An 18,005-nucleotide genomic window follows, 5' to 3' on the forward strand; every position below is an offset into this window, starting at 1 on the left:
AATAAGTAGGTAGTATATAAATAACAAGAAACTAAAATAGAAATTGATTGAAAGTATTGAACACAAATGTAATTTCAAACTGGATAAATAAAGTCCATTAAAAGTTTTATCTCAAACATAAAATTGATGGAAACTTTTAAGCCAAGATTTAACAGGCGAAAACCAATTTTTACTAATACCAATTTGACTGGCCGAAAATTGAATTTCGATTTCAATTATACAACTTGTAACTTTTACGGATTCATTTCTAGTCAATGAATCGTTTGATAGCGAATTAAGAATCATATTTGAAACTCCGAAAATAATCTGATGAAAGCAGTACCTACGATATAATCCGACATGAATTCTTGTAGAATTACAGGTGCAAAAACAGAAAATGTCAATATTTTTCAACCATAAAATAAAGGGTTCTTAATTACAAAGCACATAACCCTACTACATAGTTTGAATAATTCTTCTTGCTCGGCTTTTTTATATTTGTTTTTTGTTTGAAATGAGATAATTTTGAGATGGACATTTGGAGAAAATCTATTGGATTGATATAATAAGTCGTAGTGATTATGACATATTATAAAGTAAATTCCTCGTTTTTTGTCTGGACTATTGTGGACGGATTTTGTTCCTGTTTGAAATATCGGAAACAGGATTTTCTTAAAGGTGTTTTATTTATGGTGGGTCGTTAGTAGTTAATAAATTGAGTTTGGGCAAGTAAGATGAATTTGGTATTAAACAAAATAATTTAAGGTAGGTTTACTGATTATAATTTATAATAATGACATTCATAACAGGGTTTGTTCTTTTTATGATCTTAGTAGGGATCTTAATATGAAAGTACTTATACTTAAACCTTAATAACCAATATTATATCACTCTATCTATATTAATTCTTTATAAAAATGAAATATTTTAATTAAAATTTAAATTACTTTAAAAATTTTAAAAATTAAATTTAAACATTGTACTAATCTAAATAATTGTAATTGTAAGCGCACCTTTTATTCCTTTTGTGCCTAATAAGGCGATCGAATTATTCCCAGAAAATACTTTAAAAAAATCATAAATAAGGAGTTTGAGTAAGTTTGTTGAGTAAAGATATGTAAAATAATTATATAATACATATATAATAAATATTTGCCAAAATTCCATGAAAGTTTATTCAAGTTTAATTGTTAAACTTGAATAATTATTTGACTACAAAAATAATTTAGTACACATTAATATCGATCGTTTTCATGCATTCTATTATTGAACTCACAAATAACTTTAATGATACATTATACACAAACTTTTTCCGTAACTTTCCAGACACTGTTGGTTGTTTAATGAACATTATTATAAGTTCCTAGACGCCAGTCATACACAATGGTGAAATAAACTTAATGACAACTATTAGGTCGTGTTAACACAAAAACATTTGACGTCGCGTCCGAAGGGTGGGTGTCAGAGGCACCCGCGCGCCCATTCGCTTTGCATCGGGCGGCCGGAGACAGCGTTTCAGGCGGCTGAAATTCGCACGCAAACGGTCTCTGCGGAAAACTACGTAAAAATTTAAACAAACTTTTTAAACTACTCTGTTAACATGTTGACTTCGTTTTTTGTCTCTAACAATACATACTTGGTGTCATATAACTTCTAAAAATAATTTAGACGAATCTAATTCTTGTGGACCTGTTAATTACAGTGATGTAGTGATAAATGATAAATAGTTTATGTCAATTGCGTTAAAATGTGATTTATGTGAACAAAGACATATGAGTAAATAAACGTTATTGTTTGTTTCGTGTGCACACATGCCATTTAAAGTGAAGTGATATATAAAAATATCAGTTGAAGTTTGTATAAGTAATTTCTATGTGAAGGTTAAAAAATCAGTAAGTGCGCAATGTCAACTTCGGGAGCGGGGACTAGCATGCTAATCGCTTTGCAAACAACCTGTAAGACGGCGTTTGGTTCTGCCCCTTGTGTGCCTTGCGTGTTAGCACAGTGAGCTAAGAAGGCCTCACTTAGCGAAGAACAAAGGATACTGTCGTTGTTATCTGCTTATCACAAGACACCATGGACACTAGGTAAGCAACTACAAATATTTTTTTGCTTAAAGACCAATAACCTAATGCTTGATATATGTAAAATATTTAGGTATAGTTTACTTACCCAATTTTTGAATCTGTATAACGTGATAGCTGAACTGAAATCACTAGTGGAAATGACGTGGGTAGCCGTACAAACAAATACACCAGCATAAAGAGCGGTCAGATTGTAGCACATCCATAAATTTATATTATTCAATTAGAAATCCGATTTAGAAATATTTCAGTTCCTGGAACTAAAAACTTTAATTTGAGAACTGTGATAATCCAGTAGCGCCTGTTTTGTTTGTGCCGTGTCTGTTAACTCTGCTTAGACAAATATTGTTATCAATGTTTTCCAGTTTATCTTCCGAATATGAAATTGCTCCTTTCTTGAATATATATTTAACTTGTAATTGAGTTGGCAGGCGTAGAAAGGGTACTATAAACTTAAATTTGAAATTTGGAATCATTAAGTGATTACAGATAATAAACTTACTCTACAACTAGCTTCGCTCACGTAACCATATCCATAAAGAAAGCATTATGTTACTCCAAAAACTAAAAACTGAAGTAAATAACTTGGGATTCTGTTTTTTTAGGCTAGAAACCTAACACTATTTAAATCTCAATTCTATCATTAAACCATACAGATGAACTTTGCCTTTTAGTCATTTCGAGTCTTGGCTCTACCCCCGTAAATGACTCTAAAATGAATGATAACCCTGGGATAAAGAGATGCGATTATAATGTATGCATGTAAATAAAATTAGTTTTGATTTATTTGTTAGTATATCAAAGTACCAGGGCCAATATATCTGCTGATTTCGTGGTTCTTTGATGAAATAATAATATTAACTATACTAATTATAATGTATTACAGAGACAACTGACTAAAACTTATTTATTACCTTGTATATAATATTTACTTGTATAGTAGCTATTGCGAACTAATTCAATTCGATCTTAAATTAAGTATGGCTTTTCTGATAACATCATATAGTTTACGAAAATGAAAGGCAGTAGTGATTTGATAAAAGATGTGTACTTACAACTGAACATGAGTGATGACATGTCACACGTGTACAGATAACCTGAAATGTTTGAACGCTATGTTTAACTTGGCCTACAAAATGTACTGTTTTTCCGATACTCTAGAAACTGAGAATTTAAAATAACAGGTATCTAAGTAATAAATTATTATTATTGTTGTGTTAGCTTATGAATATCATCTAAATGAAAACATAAATATAAAATTTGAAAATTCTGACATCACGATTGTGATTTGCTGACCGTATTGAGCGAGTCGTGCCTTAATCTGACATTTTGTGGCGGAGGCTGTCTTGAACCGATCTTCATCAAACAAGCTAAGAATGCTCCCGGCTAATAAAAAACTAAATCAAAATGGGTTATCCGTTTGCGAGCTACAATGCCACAGAGAGACAAGTCAAATTTACCACCTCGTGTCCTTTTTTCCTCAGGGGTTACAATTAGCTGTTTACAGTGAAACGAAACAAAATGTCACAATCAAATCTTTTGTTTGATCTTTCAGGTAATTATTTACCAAATGGTGTAGTGAGATTAATTAATTATTTATTGAAGGTTCCTTCGAGATTTTTTGTAAAACCAATAAAACACTTCATTCTATCGAAAGTACTTGTATGTGTGTATAGGTACATTGTATTCCACTCCACAAGTTCTTAAAAAACTTCAGATAAAGATTAATTGAATATTTGGAGTCGTTCAAGAACGGCAATAATATATATTATTTTTAATTAATCAAAAATACACCCATTTATATAACACAATAACTAACTAACATTCCATTTCTTGCTCGTATTCGTTTTTCATGCATTTTTATTAAGCATTATTCTATCACTAGAGGCCGCCCGCGACTTCGTCCGCATGGAAACCCTATCAATCCCGCGGGAACTCTGGGATAAAAAGTAGCCTATGTGTTATTCTGGGTCTTCAGCTACCTACATACCAAATTTCATGGTAATCGGTTCAGTAGTTTTTGCGTGAAAGAGTAACAAACATCCATACAAACTTTCGCCTTTATAATAGTAAGTAGGAAGTAGGATTCTTCCTCTTGGCTTTAGTCCCGATTGCATTCTCACCACTCTGGAGGAGAGCCCAGGGTTTGCCTATGATCACGAATCCTGGATTGGGTGAGTTAAATTTTTATATTAAGCGACTCCTATCTGATCTCCGCAATCATTGCGGGGGAACCTAACCCGTACTGGATCGATCATTATAGAGACATATATGTATTTGCAGGTTTCCTCACGATGTTTTCGCTTACCGTAAGACCATCGGATAGCATTTAAAATAATGCACATAACTTCGAAAATAATCATTAGTACATGGCCGAACCTGTATCTTTCTGCGTATCACGCGTTTGGCACCTTACCGATTCGTTCACTGACACTCTAATCATTTACATCTATACTAATATTATAAAGCTGAAGAGTTTGTTTGTTTATTTGTTTGTTTGTTTGTTTGTTTGAACGCGCTAATCTCAGGAACTACTGGTTCGAATTGAAAAATACTTTTTGTGTTGAATAGAACATTTATCGAGGAAGGCTTAGGCTATATAACATCACGCTGCAACTATAAGGAGTGAAGAAATAATGGAGAATGTGAAAAAATTGGAGAAATTTATTCATCTTTGAGGGCTTCAATGATGCCCAAAATAACTATTCCACACGGACGAAGTCGCGGGCACAGCTAGTAGCATATAATCTCAAACCATCCATCAATGCAATACGCGCTGAATTTAATGTGAATTGAACATTCGATAAGCTTTAATAATATTTCAGTGGTAGCGATGCTTTTTTTTCTATGATCGTTGGACAAAGAGATTTAAGTTTAAATTGAATGGACGTTTTGTAAGTTAGAAAGTTAAATTAATGTTATTCATGATAGGTACGTGGGATCTGAATTACTAGAACGAAATCCAAATTAGACGAGATTTCAAGTGATTTAATAATATCTCATTCAGAATTAGGACCATTTAGTACATTATTATGAACTATTGAATAGAGTTAATCTTAATTGTATACCAATTAATGCAATCACTAAAGTTTATCGACATCATATCTTCAAAGTGATCAACTATTAATTTGCATGATATCTTATTCTTCTGAACTTAGTTCGTGTTTCCTTATTTGATAATAAAAATTATAACCATTAAGTATTAATGCCACCTTTCTTTGAAACTTACGATAGGTTAACAACCTGTCACGTCACGATTTAAAACTCAATTCCAACACTAAGCCCTACAGTTGAACGTAGCCTTTTCGAAATTGTTGACTCTATCTACCCCGGAACGCAAAAAGATGTGGTGATGTTTGTACGTATATGACTCGTAATTTGTCTAATTTTAGTAGCGTTTGTATCGGTTGCACTTGACCACCTATATCTGCCGTCCTCAAATTATAAGTAAACGCGGATAACCTACCTGTAAGGTCCTTAAACATAGCCGCCTTAAGCTTAAGTCTTCCCACGATTTCCTTGACCACTAGGTTGTAAGGTTTGAACTACTAAATGTAACGCAGGAAAGTTATTGATACACAGTCGAGGATTTGATTCAATCCGACACGACGACGACTTGTACCACCTACGTACAATACACGTAGTTCATTAAATAGTCTATATTCACAGAACATGTGTCAATACATCGCAACATTTTATTTTATTTCTTTTCTAAGGAAATCGTCAGATAAAACATTTTATTACTTCTGGTGCCGGTAAATAAATTAACTCTGAGTTTTCAGAATCAAAACATTGATTGATGCCAGAAAAATCTCATCGAGATGGTTATTTAAAAACACACCTAGTTTGTTATAACTTGTATTTCTTATTATTTTTTAATTAAAAGCTTATTAAATGTTTGCTTAACAAACGTGAATGTTTTAACTACTAGAGCGATTTCGAGAGCTTCAAAATATTTAATGAAATTATTTTATTGAAGACAAAATATTTTTAACTAAATCATTTCTATCATGCAGAAAAAATGCTGCAGGAGATTTCATTTCGAGATTTCCGAGAAAAGAAGTAATCATGATAAGCTTATATAGGTATATTTACCAATAAAGATAGGTAGGTACGTTGTATCTTTTTGCGAAAAGATACCGTTTTAATGCATTCTTGTATTATATAGCGTCTATTCTAGGCACAAAACCACCTTTTCATCTCTTTTGTAGTCGTGATACCGAATCGTAAAAACGTCGTAAATTAAAAACAAAGGAAAAGTATTCGGCAAGTTTTTACGAACTTAGAAGATTTAAAATTTTGTGCAATATAATTATCTAACATTATCAACATACGTGGGCTCTGCTCCAGATTGGTAAAGATGCAACCGGGACTGAAGCCAGGAAGAAGCAGAATTATCGCACATTTATTAAATTTTTTATTTATAACTTATTAAGATGTATTATTTAGTATAAGTTGGGCTGCGCTAGAACTCGAATCCAGAACCAAACGAATATACACACGTATCTCGTTTTTATCGCTGAAATAGAGTCGAATAGTTGGAGACCATGTCTAATGATGGAGTTGCGATTCGGTGAATGCTGGCTCATCATAGGCTTTAACCATTGTTGACTTTAACAATCTAACACTATAAGATTTATTTATATTAGGCCAGAATGGAATCACATAACATGCGGCAGATAATTTTGGGTTATTAAATACTCGTAAGAAACAAATCAACCAAGAGGAATGTAATCTTATATCACGCGGCAAAGCAGTTAACATTTGTGAACTAGATCCGCCCTATCTCACCTCAATATCAAGGATCCTTCACCCAACCATTCCCTTCCACTTTCATAGTTCCTTTCAACTTGTCAACTACCTATTTACTTACGAGCCTTTCTAGACATATATTTACGCCTATAAAGCGTACCTTCCATGTCTTTTGTAGATAAGTAGTACCCTTCGTTGAGATACTGGTATTACGCGGATAGCTTCACGCCAGACTAAACATTCCTTATACACTTATCCCTAACTAATGACCTGTAAGGGAGGCTACTATATGATTACTTTTCTTTCTACGAAATATAATTCCAGACGATTTTGTACATGATTTTTGATATATGCGCAGGCTTGTACAACTTATGTACTTGTGGTTCCCGATACTTGTGAAAACAACCATTCATCGTTAAAGGCGACCAAAGTATATGCCTAGTATAACTGTTGTATTAAATAAGTATTTGACTTAGTAATTGGTGTAGAAAGACGAACGAAGTTGTGGTTTTTAATGAGTTGCTGACAATCCTGGCTATCTGATTTACAGATGTGTGATTCCGTAAAACATAGCTAGCTAAATAATCACATGATAACTGAATTGACTAAAACATCAATATAATTAACAAACATATAGGCACACAAAATTACTTGTATTATAAAATTAGCTTAAATTTATGGGATCGCACGTGAAAAAGGGATCGTGTCAAGTGAAAATATTTAGTGTCTGTCTACCCCTCCGGTAAAGAGGCGTGTGTATTTATTACACAATCCACGACTGTTTAATATTACATAAAATGTTATCAAAAGTTCGCTAGAACCATCTTTTTGGGCGTGGGTTAAAAAACCGATCTGATTACATGTTCTGACATTTCGCAGATTGGGGGAATACAATGCGATCGATTCCATTTATCTCAAAATCCGGTAAGCGTTGTAAAGCTGGGTGTCTCATTTCTAGTTTGATCTTCCTAGAGAGTACGGAAATGAAGAGTTCATGTAATGTGATCGCTGGTAACGCACAAACACAATCCATACTAATAATATTCCTAAATGTGATTGTGTATTGGTTTTTTTTTGTCCGTCGTTTACGTCAAAACCAGTGAACCAATCTCGATGAAATTTTGCATACATATAGTGTGGAGTATGGAGTAGAACATAGGGTACTTACCTTTCATAATTAAACAGAAAAACGAACTGTGCTAACATGCTAATCTCCGAATTTACTGAACGAATTTTGTTGAAATATTTTCGTTGTGTAGCTATTTTACTTGGACAACATGTAAGTAGGGTACATTTAATCTTGGAAACTAGAATATATAAGGAACCCGAATAGTTTATCTATATGAGGTATGGGAATCGCACCTTAGTGAAAATGGTTCAGCTTGATGGCCACTTTCTGTCCACTTATACGTACGAACAACCCCACGTACGAATTCACAAGCGACAGCTAGTTTTTAGTAAATACTGATATAAATACGTATCATAAAAGTACATATGCTTGAGTTTTAGCCAAAAATCGTCTTTTGAATGGAGAGGGCATCGCCCGGCAAACCCAACGAACTTGAAATTCTACGTATTGTTATGACAGATCCGAAAATATATTTCAACGATTTTAATGATGCACATTGAATATGTTTATTGAAATTTCATGCCGGTCTAGGTGTGAAGAAAGGAACGTATAAAGCCGCTTAAATTTCTTGCAGTACAGGGGTTATCACAACAAGAGCTGTCAAGACACATGTTTTATCTTCTCTCCCTTTCGAACTTTGGGTTAACTTTAGAGTTAGAGAGAGGGATAAGACATATGCCTAGTCAACTATAAGTAAATAACACAGCAGGTCATTACAATGGAGCAATGAAATGGGTCAAAGCATATCGGTAGAATATTTTCTTCGTAGATTTATTCATAAAAGTTAAAAGTTGATTTATAAGAAACTGATGATATTATAATTTATTAATGATGGGTGATAAAGACTAATAAACATATCACAGGCTCTATATATTTGAGAAAATATGAAAGCAGAGTAAAGGATATAAAGACTAATGCAGCTTCATTATCATTCCTTATCATTGGATGCATCAGATTTTTTATATGCTGAGCGCGATCTATACAGATAAGAAAGATAATGCATCGACGTAGCCTCGCCTTTAGATATTTCTACTCTCTTTGTCTACAAAAACACGCGACATTGTCTGAAAAACTAATATAGGTAATTTATTTTCGCTCTTAAATTGTTTTGCGTCTATAGACTCGCAAATTAATCCTATCATATATAGGTACATATTATACCATTATACCTGTCATTCACTTTGTGGTACTGCCCTAGCTTTTATAGACGGTTTTATGTTTTATAGTTACGTTATGTCGAGGATGGCCACATTAGACCTCAGGTATAAAATATTGTGATTGTAGAGATACCGGTCGTGCAAACAAAGTTAAACTATACTTTTCTTCGTTCTCGTGGGAATTTTCATCCAAAAAAGTATCCTATGCACTATCACTTTCGCATGTATAATATAATATTAGTTTTTTTGTATTATTATACGAAATAATACTAAAAATGGAGAAAAGTCAAGACCTATTTTATACAAATTTTGCTACCTACAAAAATAATTATAAATAAACATTATTTACCAACTCAAGAAACTTTTACTACGTATAAAACCAAAACTGTACGTTTATATTATACACAAACATATTGCGTATGTGCGTAACTATAGTGCTTTATAAGAAACAGCTGATTTACTTTTCGTGTTTTTGACTTTGACATGGGTTCTTATTGTTAAAGTTATTTAGTTTTGTGTACTATAAATATCCATAATGAACATCATTATACATTAATAAAAACGTAAAAAATATACCCACACCATAAAAGGCACCTACTTATATGAAATCTTTAATACGATATCATAATGGTTTTACCCCTCGTGTTAGGTATTACCCATTATTTGAGCTTGCGTATATCGCTTTAGACCTAAAATTTTTTCCTATCAGAAAAAATCGGATTAAAGTCACGCAATTAAAATTAAATTATCGAAATATACATATGATATGAAAGTGGAGACCGACTGACTGATTGACTTAACTTGAATTTTTGTATCTATTTTTGTTTGTAGTAGGAATAAACCCAAAATAGCCCGACCGATTTTTATGTGGCAGCGAGATAGAACAAACTTTTTGGAGTAACATTGACTAACTATTGAAACAGTACTTTTTTATGGAAACAAAGTACAGTACCTACATTACTATTTTTATAACATTATAAATATATTCATTCATGCACTGAATTTAGAGCTGTTTTTGTATTTAATAAGCCTGCTTTGTATTTATTGTAGCTATTGCTCGCGGCGCCGTTCGCGTACAAAATCGTTTCCAGAAAATTTCCTTGGAATAGTATTTTACAGTATTTGTTTTTCAGTAACCGTGCGAGCTTTTACACTTCATTCCGATGTTAAAACATAGATTTTGCGTGGGCAAAAAAATTTTTGGGATATTGTACGATCACAAGTCACGGTTCAGCTTTGCGTTGTCAGGCAGTCACTCAATCATTTGGTCGATAATGGCTTTATATAAATTGATTGATTGATGATGATTAATTATACGGCCAATCTGACGTAAGCTTATGTACATGTCTCTAAATCACAAGGTCTCGGTCAGGTCATGTTTGGAAATTAAACTTTTTCAGAATGGGCTGGATCTTAAATATACATACACTTAACACTTATTTATCTGTCACTGGGTAGATTCAATAATCATAAGACATGCCTAATGATGGAAGTGAGATGCATATTGCATCATTGAATTAGTATTATTGATAGAATTCGGAATAATAAAAGTTTACTTTCATACTACGCAGAAAACTGCACGCAATGACGTGACATAATTCCTGTAATTTTCAGTTCAGTTTTCAACTACGCTTTGGCATTTTTTTTGTCTTATATTATTCCGATTTCTATTGTATTACCCCGTTCCAGTCTCTAATGTGTATATTCGTACAAATATTTTAGCAGCGTTTCTTATTTGTTTTAGCACAACAAATTCAAGTCAAGATGACGACACGGATTGGTCGAGAAATTCAACGATGGAGGAGTACTCTTATATTGCACACAATGCTACCGACTCTTACGGTATGTCAATTTGTTTTATTTCTTTAAATATAATAGGAGAGACATAATATCATTCAACAACATAAGTAGTGTTCAGACGTGATGCATTGATTACGTTATTGTTGAATGATATTATTCCAGTAGGTATCTTATAAATACATTAAAATTTTAATTGTAAAAATATAAATTTTATTATAAATTGATTTTTTATTAATTTAATTTCTTGTACAAATAAAAATTCTTCTATGCTGGTTCGGAAGCAAACGAAGATAGAAGAAGTAAAAATATAATGTGTGCCAGCGGTTCTCTTCCCGCTCTCATTGTAGTGATGAAGACAAATGCTAACAAAGTCGGTATTGTTCTTTTAGGCGATTAACAACGTGTTTCTATCTGAATCTCAACTCTATCACAGATTACTATCTCTTACCGTATAAAGGGCTACTGCCCGGCTAATAGTCACGAGACTTAAAACTCTGTTTAGCTGCATGACTTTAAGACAGAATTGAGATTCAGAGATGGCTAGTGACAGGCTAGAATAAAATGTAAATAAAAATTCCTAATTTATAACAAAAGCTTTACATTTGAAAACTACACGGTAAGCTAAGTAGCTGGAATGGACTGTTTTTTATTTGCTACTAGACCAAGATGTAACTTGCGCTAGATGATTTGCATATGAGAAAAAATATTCAACATCAACAGTTTTCAAAATCCAAATCTTCTCTCTCTCTCATATCGTACCGTATTCCCAATTGTATTCTCCGCTGGCTTCAAAGAGAAACCTTCGAAATCCAATGTTCCTTGTTATTTTTATCGAAGCAAAATATAAATATTTCCATAAGTTATATCACCGCGACAGAGATGATTGAAAACGTGTTGCGGACTTGTTCAAATTTATTTCAATGGATTCGTCTGTTGTTACTCGAAGAAATGAAAATATTAATTTTATCATTTGTATCGAAAAAAGTTCAATACGAGTTTTACTTGTTTTTGGAATTTTCATTTTAAATTTTATTTGTACAATGCTTAAAAACCTTATAAATGATAATCAGTTTTTTGTCATTTAACTTTAAATAATATAAAAATAATTAATACTGAAGTTTCAATAATATCAAGTTGTAATTTGTAGTTATTTAGTACAAATATCAGTTATTCCATAGATTTTTTTATCATCCGTAACACTTCAATTACCTACGGTCTAATAAAATTATGAAAATTAGCTATGTATATGCAAACCTTCACTCCTATAAATCTTGATTTAGATTAAAACTGGCATCTTTACAACCCTAAAGTGTTTGTATGGCTAAGAGCCAAGAAAGATAGGAGTAGGCCCACTTCCCAGTTACTTTAGCTACTTATTTCTTATTAGAAAAGCTGGTTGAGCAAAAAAGTTAGCAGTGACACTCTGGTTTTATGGCGGATTTATCGGTGGTAGTCAACATTCTGCAAACATAAAAGGTTTAGTACTTGAGTGAGTTTCTTTAGTAGTCTGGCGTAAATGTTCAAAAATGGTTATTCAATATCATAAACTTTACTTTTATTTTGAAAAAAAAAAGATTAATTTACCTGGATATATTCTTTCAGATACCTGGTTTATTTAGAGATAATCCTAGGTATAAGTTCGCCATTGTGAATGTTTTTGAAGACAATACTGATCAAGGCCATATTTTATAAATGTTGTCATGAATTTACGTATTTAGATAAACGCATTTATTTACAAACAAAAGTTATCGCCTAAAAGAGCTTACACTTATATCTCTTAAGGAACCAATAAACAAACTTACATATCTTTATTATAAAGTCATAGGCATTTTAATGAACTATCTATTTATTTTAAAAAAATATAATCATCTAAATGGATTTTTTTAAACATGAATACAACAGATATGAAATTTGTATGAAAAATAAATTCATTTGGGAAGATCAGTTTAAACATCGAAAGAAAGAACTTCTGATTTCACTTTATACACATACCTACAATATGAGTATTTTATTTTTGCTAAAGTACATAAAGTTCATACTTCAATACAGCATCCTTAGAGCGGGCATCAAAAGGCGGCAGCTTAATAAGTAGGTACTGCAATTATGTAAGGTATTTCACGGCCAGAATGCTTTGTATTTTGTACATAACATTATCTTCATTTTAAAATATCACGGGGTCGATAAGCCGACAGTCTCAAAAAATTTTAAGGCCACATGGCCTTAAAAGGAAACATTTCCTTGATGGCTCAAGTTTGGAATAGTCAGGTTGCTAGCCCGTCTCATTAAAGAAGAACAAAAAAGTTTTCTTTCAAAATATTGCATAATACAACAAGAAAATTATAAATCAATAAAGTAACATTCACGCTCATTTTATCTGTTTTGTCTTAGAGGAATGAATTAATTGTCACGTCTTCAAATAATATAATGTTTTACAGCTAACCTAGCCGACTACGCACTTACCCAAAGAGGCTTGTGATAAGCACTCAGTCGGTGGAAAAAAGTCCTTTGAGACGTGAGATAATGTAAAAAAATTGGCATAGTAATGATGAAAATGAGAAAGCGAACTTGTCTGGGCCATTACTATTTCATAAACGCAAAGGCACATATGAAATTCTGAAATGCGTCATGAACAACCAACAAATTCTTTCGGGACTTGAACAAATGTTTATGTAACACCATGTCGTATGACCAATAAATATTTTTCTTTTTCCTTTTTCTAAACTTTTTTAACGATTTTGTACCTGTTAAAGCCCGTAAATTGAGTTTAAATTAATTTGCGGTTTGTAACTTTTCAATGACCTTTATTTATAAAATTATCGGCCTCTGTGGCGCAGCGGTAGTACGCTTGCCTGTGACACCGGGGGTCCCGGGTTCGAATCCCGGCCAGGGCATGATGAGAAAAGAACTTTTTCTGATTGGCCTGGGTCTTGGATGTTTATCTATATAAGTATTTATTATAAAATATAGTATCGTTGAGTTAGTATCTCGTAACACAAGTGTCAAACTTACTTCGAGGCTAACTCAATCTGTGTAATTTGTCCCATATATATTTATTTATTTATTTATTATTTATTTAATAATCAATCAAAGGTTTACCCGAGAGCCAAGTAGGAAAGTGTAATTAAGTACAAAATAAATTTTTAAATTCCGATTTTCCTGATAACTAACTGGTAAGTAATACGGGCAAACTCAATATTCAAGACAGATTTTATACATACATATAGTCATGTCTATGTCGCTTGCGGGGTAGACAGAGACAACAGCCTTAAAAAGACTGAAAGCATTCAGCTGTATCGCAGCTGTATTGGCTATGTAATTGAAATTCAATAATGACAGGTTACTAGCCCATCGCTTACAAGAGGAGTCTTGAGATTATAAGCCTATTCCTTAGTCGCCTTTTACGACATCCTAAGAAAAGATATGGAGTGGTTTCATTCTTTACTGCCGGAAACCATACGACTCTATTCAATTTGTTAGAATGATGGATAATTTCATATTTTTAGTTTTTAGATACTAACCTTGAACTTAGTTTTTTCATAATTTCTAAACGAATTTCCCTATATTGTTGCTTTAGCCATAATATGAGAAAACTTAAAAAATATTGTATCTTTTTCTGACAAATAATTGAGTAGAAATTCTGCGAAATCCGTCTGCGATATAAGTGTCACCTATTTCATCATATTCAGATTTTAGAATTAATACGGAATCTATTGTTTCAGACACACTATACGACGTTCCCACCGGCATGATAGTGCTGCTGTCTTTTTTATACGGGTCCATATCGGTGCTGGCCGTGGTGGGGAACTTCCTGGTGATGTGGGTGGTGGCTACATCGCGGAGGATGCAGAGCGTCACCAATTGTTACATAGCAAATCTAGCGTTAGCCGACATAGTTATAGGATTGTTCGCTGTACCATTCCAAGTGAGTATCTAATTGTAGGTACTTTTTGTTTTTTTTTTGTACGAGTAGGTATAGCAAGCGTCGTAATTAAAAAAACACTTCATCACTTACAGACAGGGTATGCAGAGCTTTCTCTTTCTTCTTTCTTCTTTCTTCTTTCTTCTTTCTTCTTTCTTCTTTCTTCTTTAGTAGTCGCATGTCGTACATACGTTACTATTACCCGCAAATAATGTACCTTTCAACTATGAATAAATGTTCATGATCGAAATGAATTTCACAACAAAGTACTTACAAACAAACAAACAATGAAAGTTATAAACTTCACCTCTTTATAACATTAAAAGAGATCCTATTTTTACTTTGCTTAAACCGAACTAGTTTCGAATAGATATTTTTTCACAATACTACTAAATCTCGAAGTATACTTCGCCGTAACTCTTCGTAGCTTCGTAGCAGTCCCGCGTAGCGTCTGCGTAGAGTCTTAACGCGCCCGGTGCCTTGTGCGGTGATTCTATAATGTTAGATTATTTTTATTATAACTGTATGAAAATATGAAAATAAATAAATACGCATACAACTGTTATATTTATTTATGTAGCTTTCTTTCATTTCCAGATTATTAAGTTTGACATTTAAAAATAATCAAAATTATATACCATCAAAATTGTATAGGTAAATTGACGGTAAGAAAAACAATCTAGCTGAACGCTTCCTACGATTTACGTAAATATTATTTCTGTTTGTCTTGTAAGGAACGATGAATTGATTTATGCGTATAAAGTTAGCTTTAAGATAACTTTTAAAGTTTACATTCCTTATTCCTTATATTTTTTTTTTATATTGTTTTCAACAAATTTCTACTGCCAGGTATAAATATATTCCGAGAAAATGGACAGGCACACGTGACAATCACAAACACCCAAATAGATTTCTCAAAGGAATAAGTTATATGTACCTATAATAAAGTTGCGAGTGACACGTTTGAAGTGAAACGTAAAACACACACACATACCATGTATTTATCCCCTACTAAGGTTTCGTTTGGCTAAATGGCTTAATGAATGGTTGCAAACCCATTTCCTATGTATGAAAATTTCGAAGATGTAATTTAAAGCAGGTTATTATTAAAAACAAAATAACTTTTACGGTCGTTGGGCTTTACAAAACCTTTCATTTATAATTTTTCTGTAGTTCTACATGTATCGTGTTCGTTGGACCTTCGAAATATACATCGTTTATCGAGCGTTTCCCATACAAGTAAAAATGTCATTTCAACTTATATTATAAATGTTAAAGTAAGTTTGTTTGTTTCCTATCTCTTCACAATTAAATCACTGAACCGATCTTCACCGAAATTTTGTATTCATGTAGGAGGATTGGAACATACATAAGATACTTTTCACATGAGCGTAGCTGCGGACTAAGTGTATTTTCTAATAATTTAGTTTAAAGCAGTTAATTAATTTTTCATTACGTCTCATCGAATTAGTTATGTAGTCACTATTAATGGCATAATTTTTTTATTGATTAGGTACCTCACTGAATCTACCAAAAAACTGCCGATTGAACATTTTGATTATACAAGAAACTAACTTTTATAAGACAGTGGTCCTACAAACCGTAGTTTCCCCGCCTTAATTACGCAGTTAACTACAGCTATCGGGAAACGTCGAGATCCCTATCATATAACTATGGTGTGCTGTGACCTACTCTGACGCAAATATTGATTTAAAACCAGTTGGTAGTTACGTAAGACAATATGTCTTGGCCACCGTAATCTTTTTAAAGAATATAATTTGTGTAAGAAAACAAAATTGCGTACAAAGCTCCTGTTACTCGTAGATTCAAAATTAAGATATTTCACTCGTAAGGTAGAAACTCGATATTATTATCACATTAAAGCGTGTTCTGGGCCTTAAAGCTAAAAGGAATACGTGAATATGAGAAAGAGTGTTAAATAATTAATAACTAATTTAAGAACAGCATTATTAAAAGTCTTCTTTATTTAATGATAAAAAAGCTACAATGAATAAACTGTCGAAATAAAATTCAAATAACTAAATACATCCTGCATGAATCATGACTTACTTTAAAGTATTCTTCCTCCTAGCTTTAGTCCCGGTTGCATCCTCACCACTCTAGAGTGGAGCCCAGGGTATAGCCCTTTAACTATGGATCCTGGATTGAGTGAGTCAGGTTTTTACACGAAGCGACTCCCATCTAACCTCCGCAACCATTGCGGAGGAACCTAACTTGAATTGGATCGATCATGGTTAATAAACCAGTTGCCTCAATGTGCAGATTTCCTCACGACATTTTCCTTCACTGTAAGAGCATCGGTTAGTATACAACATACTTGGTACATAGCCGAAGTGTGTTTTGAACCTGTCTTTATGCTCATCACGCATTACAACCAATCAGTCGCTCACTTACTTTTAAGCGTCGATCAATCAAAAAGAAGACAATAAACTACATCAGAATACGTGAGAATGTTAGTCTTTTCTTGGGGTATTAAGTTTTATACGCAAGAATTAATAAGTGTTCATGTGTGCTAATTTTAATTTATAAAAAAAACATGATTAATTATCTTTTTCCATTATTGTTTGGCGGTTGACTAGAACAGATTCCTTCATGGGATAAGTCCGCCATTGTAAGTGATTTAATTCTTTTAACTATGTATTATTCTTGTAACTGTGTAAATTTCTGTGCAATAAAGATATTACAAACAAACAAACATGAAAAATTGTGCAATTAACATAATGGAACAATGTAAGGGACAAAGGAAATTCCGTTTGATCCACATACAGTTTTCGGAATTCATTTTCATACATGCATACCCAATGAATCCGGAAGCTTATGAGTGGAACTTCCGGATTGGGCTCAACTGATGTTAGAACGTACACCCGAAGTATAATCACATTGCATGCATGACATACATATACTCCTAACTTGACAAAGGATTTGAATAATAAAATACGTGAGTAGTGGAGCGCGCGGTAACGAAAATTTAAACATCAAAAATAAAAGTACTACGAGTATCCTTCATATAATCGTGTTACGCTTTTTCTCAGGATAGGAAAATTTACTATTGATCGATAAATTCATTTAAGATATAACATAGTTACATATTTGTTTAGATAAAATGTTCCTTAAAAAATATATTTTCAAAATCTATTGTTAAGTTAGTAATCAGGAAAAGCAAC

The 18,005-nt window shown here is 32.8% G+C and overlaps 1 protein-coding gene across 1 annotated transcript in view; it reads left to right on the forward strand.

Annotated features, from left to right (window-relative positions):
• The first annotated feature begins 1,465 nt into the window (after positions 1 to 1,465).
• Positions 1,466 to 18,005, forward strand: part of LOC106133943 (RYamide receptor) — a 31,338-nt gene continuing 14,798 nt past the window's right edge. Inside the window, exons 1-3 of the mRNA XM_013333846.2 lie at positions 1,466 to 2,066; positions 10,846 to 10,943; positions 14,621 to 14,823. Coding sequence (XP_013189300.1) covers positions 2,056 to 2,066; positions 10,846 to 10,943; positions 14,621 to 14,823 — 312 coding nt within the window. The 5' untranslated portion in view covers positions 1,466 to 2,055. The remainder of the gene's footprint in view (positions 2,067 to 10,845; positions 10,944 to 14,620; positions 14,824 to 18,005) is intronic.

This window comes from Amyelois transitella, chromosome 7 (assembly GCF_032362555.1).
Source record: "Amyelois transitella isolate CPQ chromosome 7, ilAmyTran1.1, whole genome shotgun sequence".
Taxonomy (NCBI): domain Eukaryota; kingdom Metazoa; phylum Arthropoda; class Insecta; order Lepidoptera; family Pyralidae; genus Amyelois; species Amyelois transitella.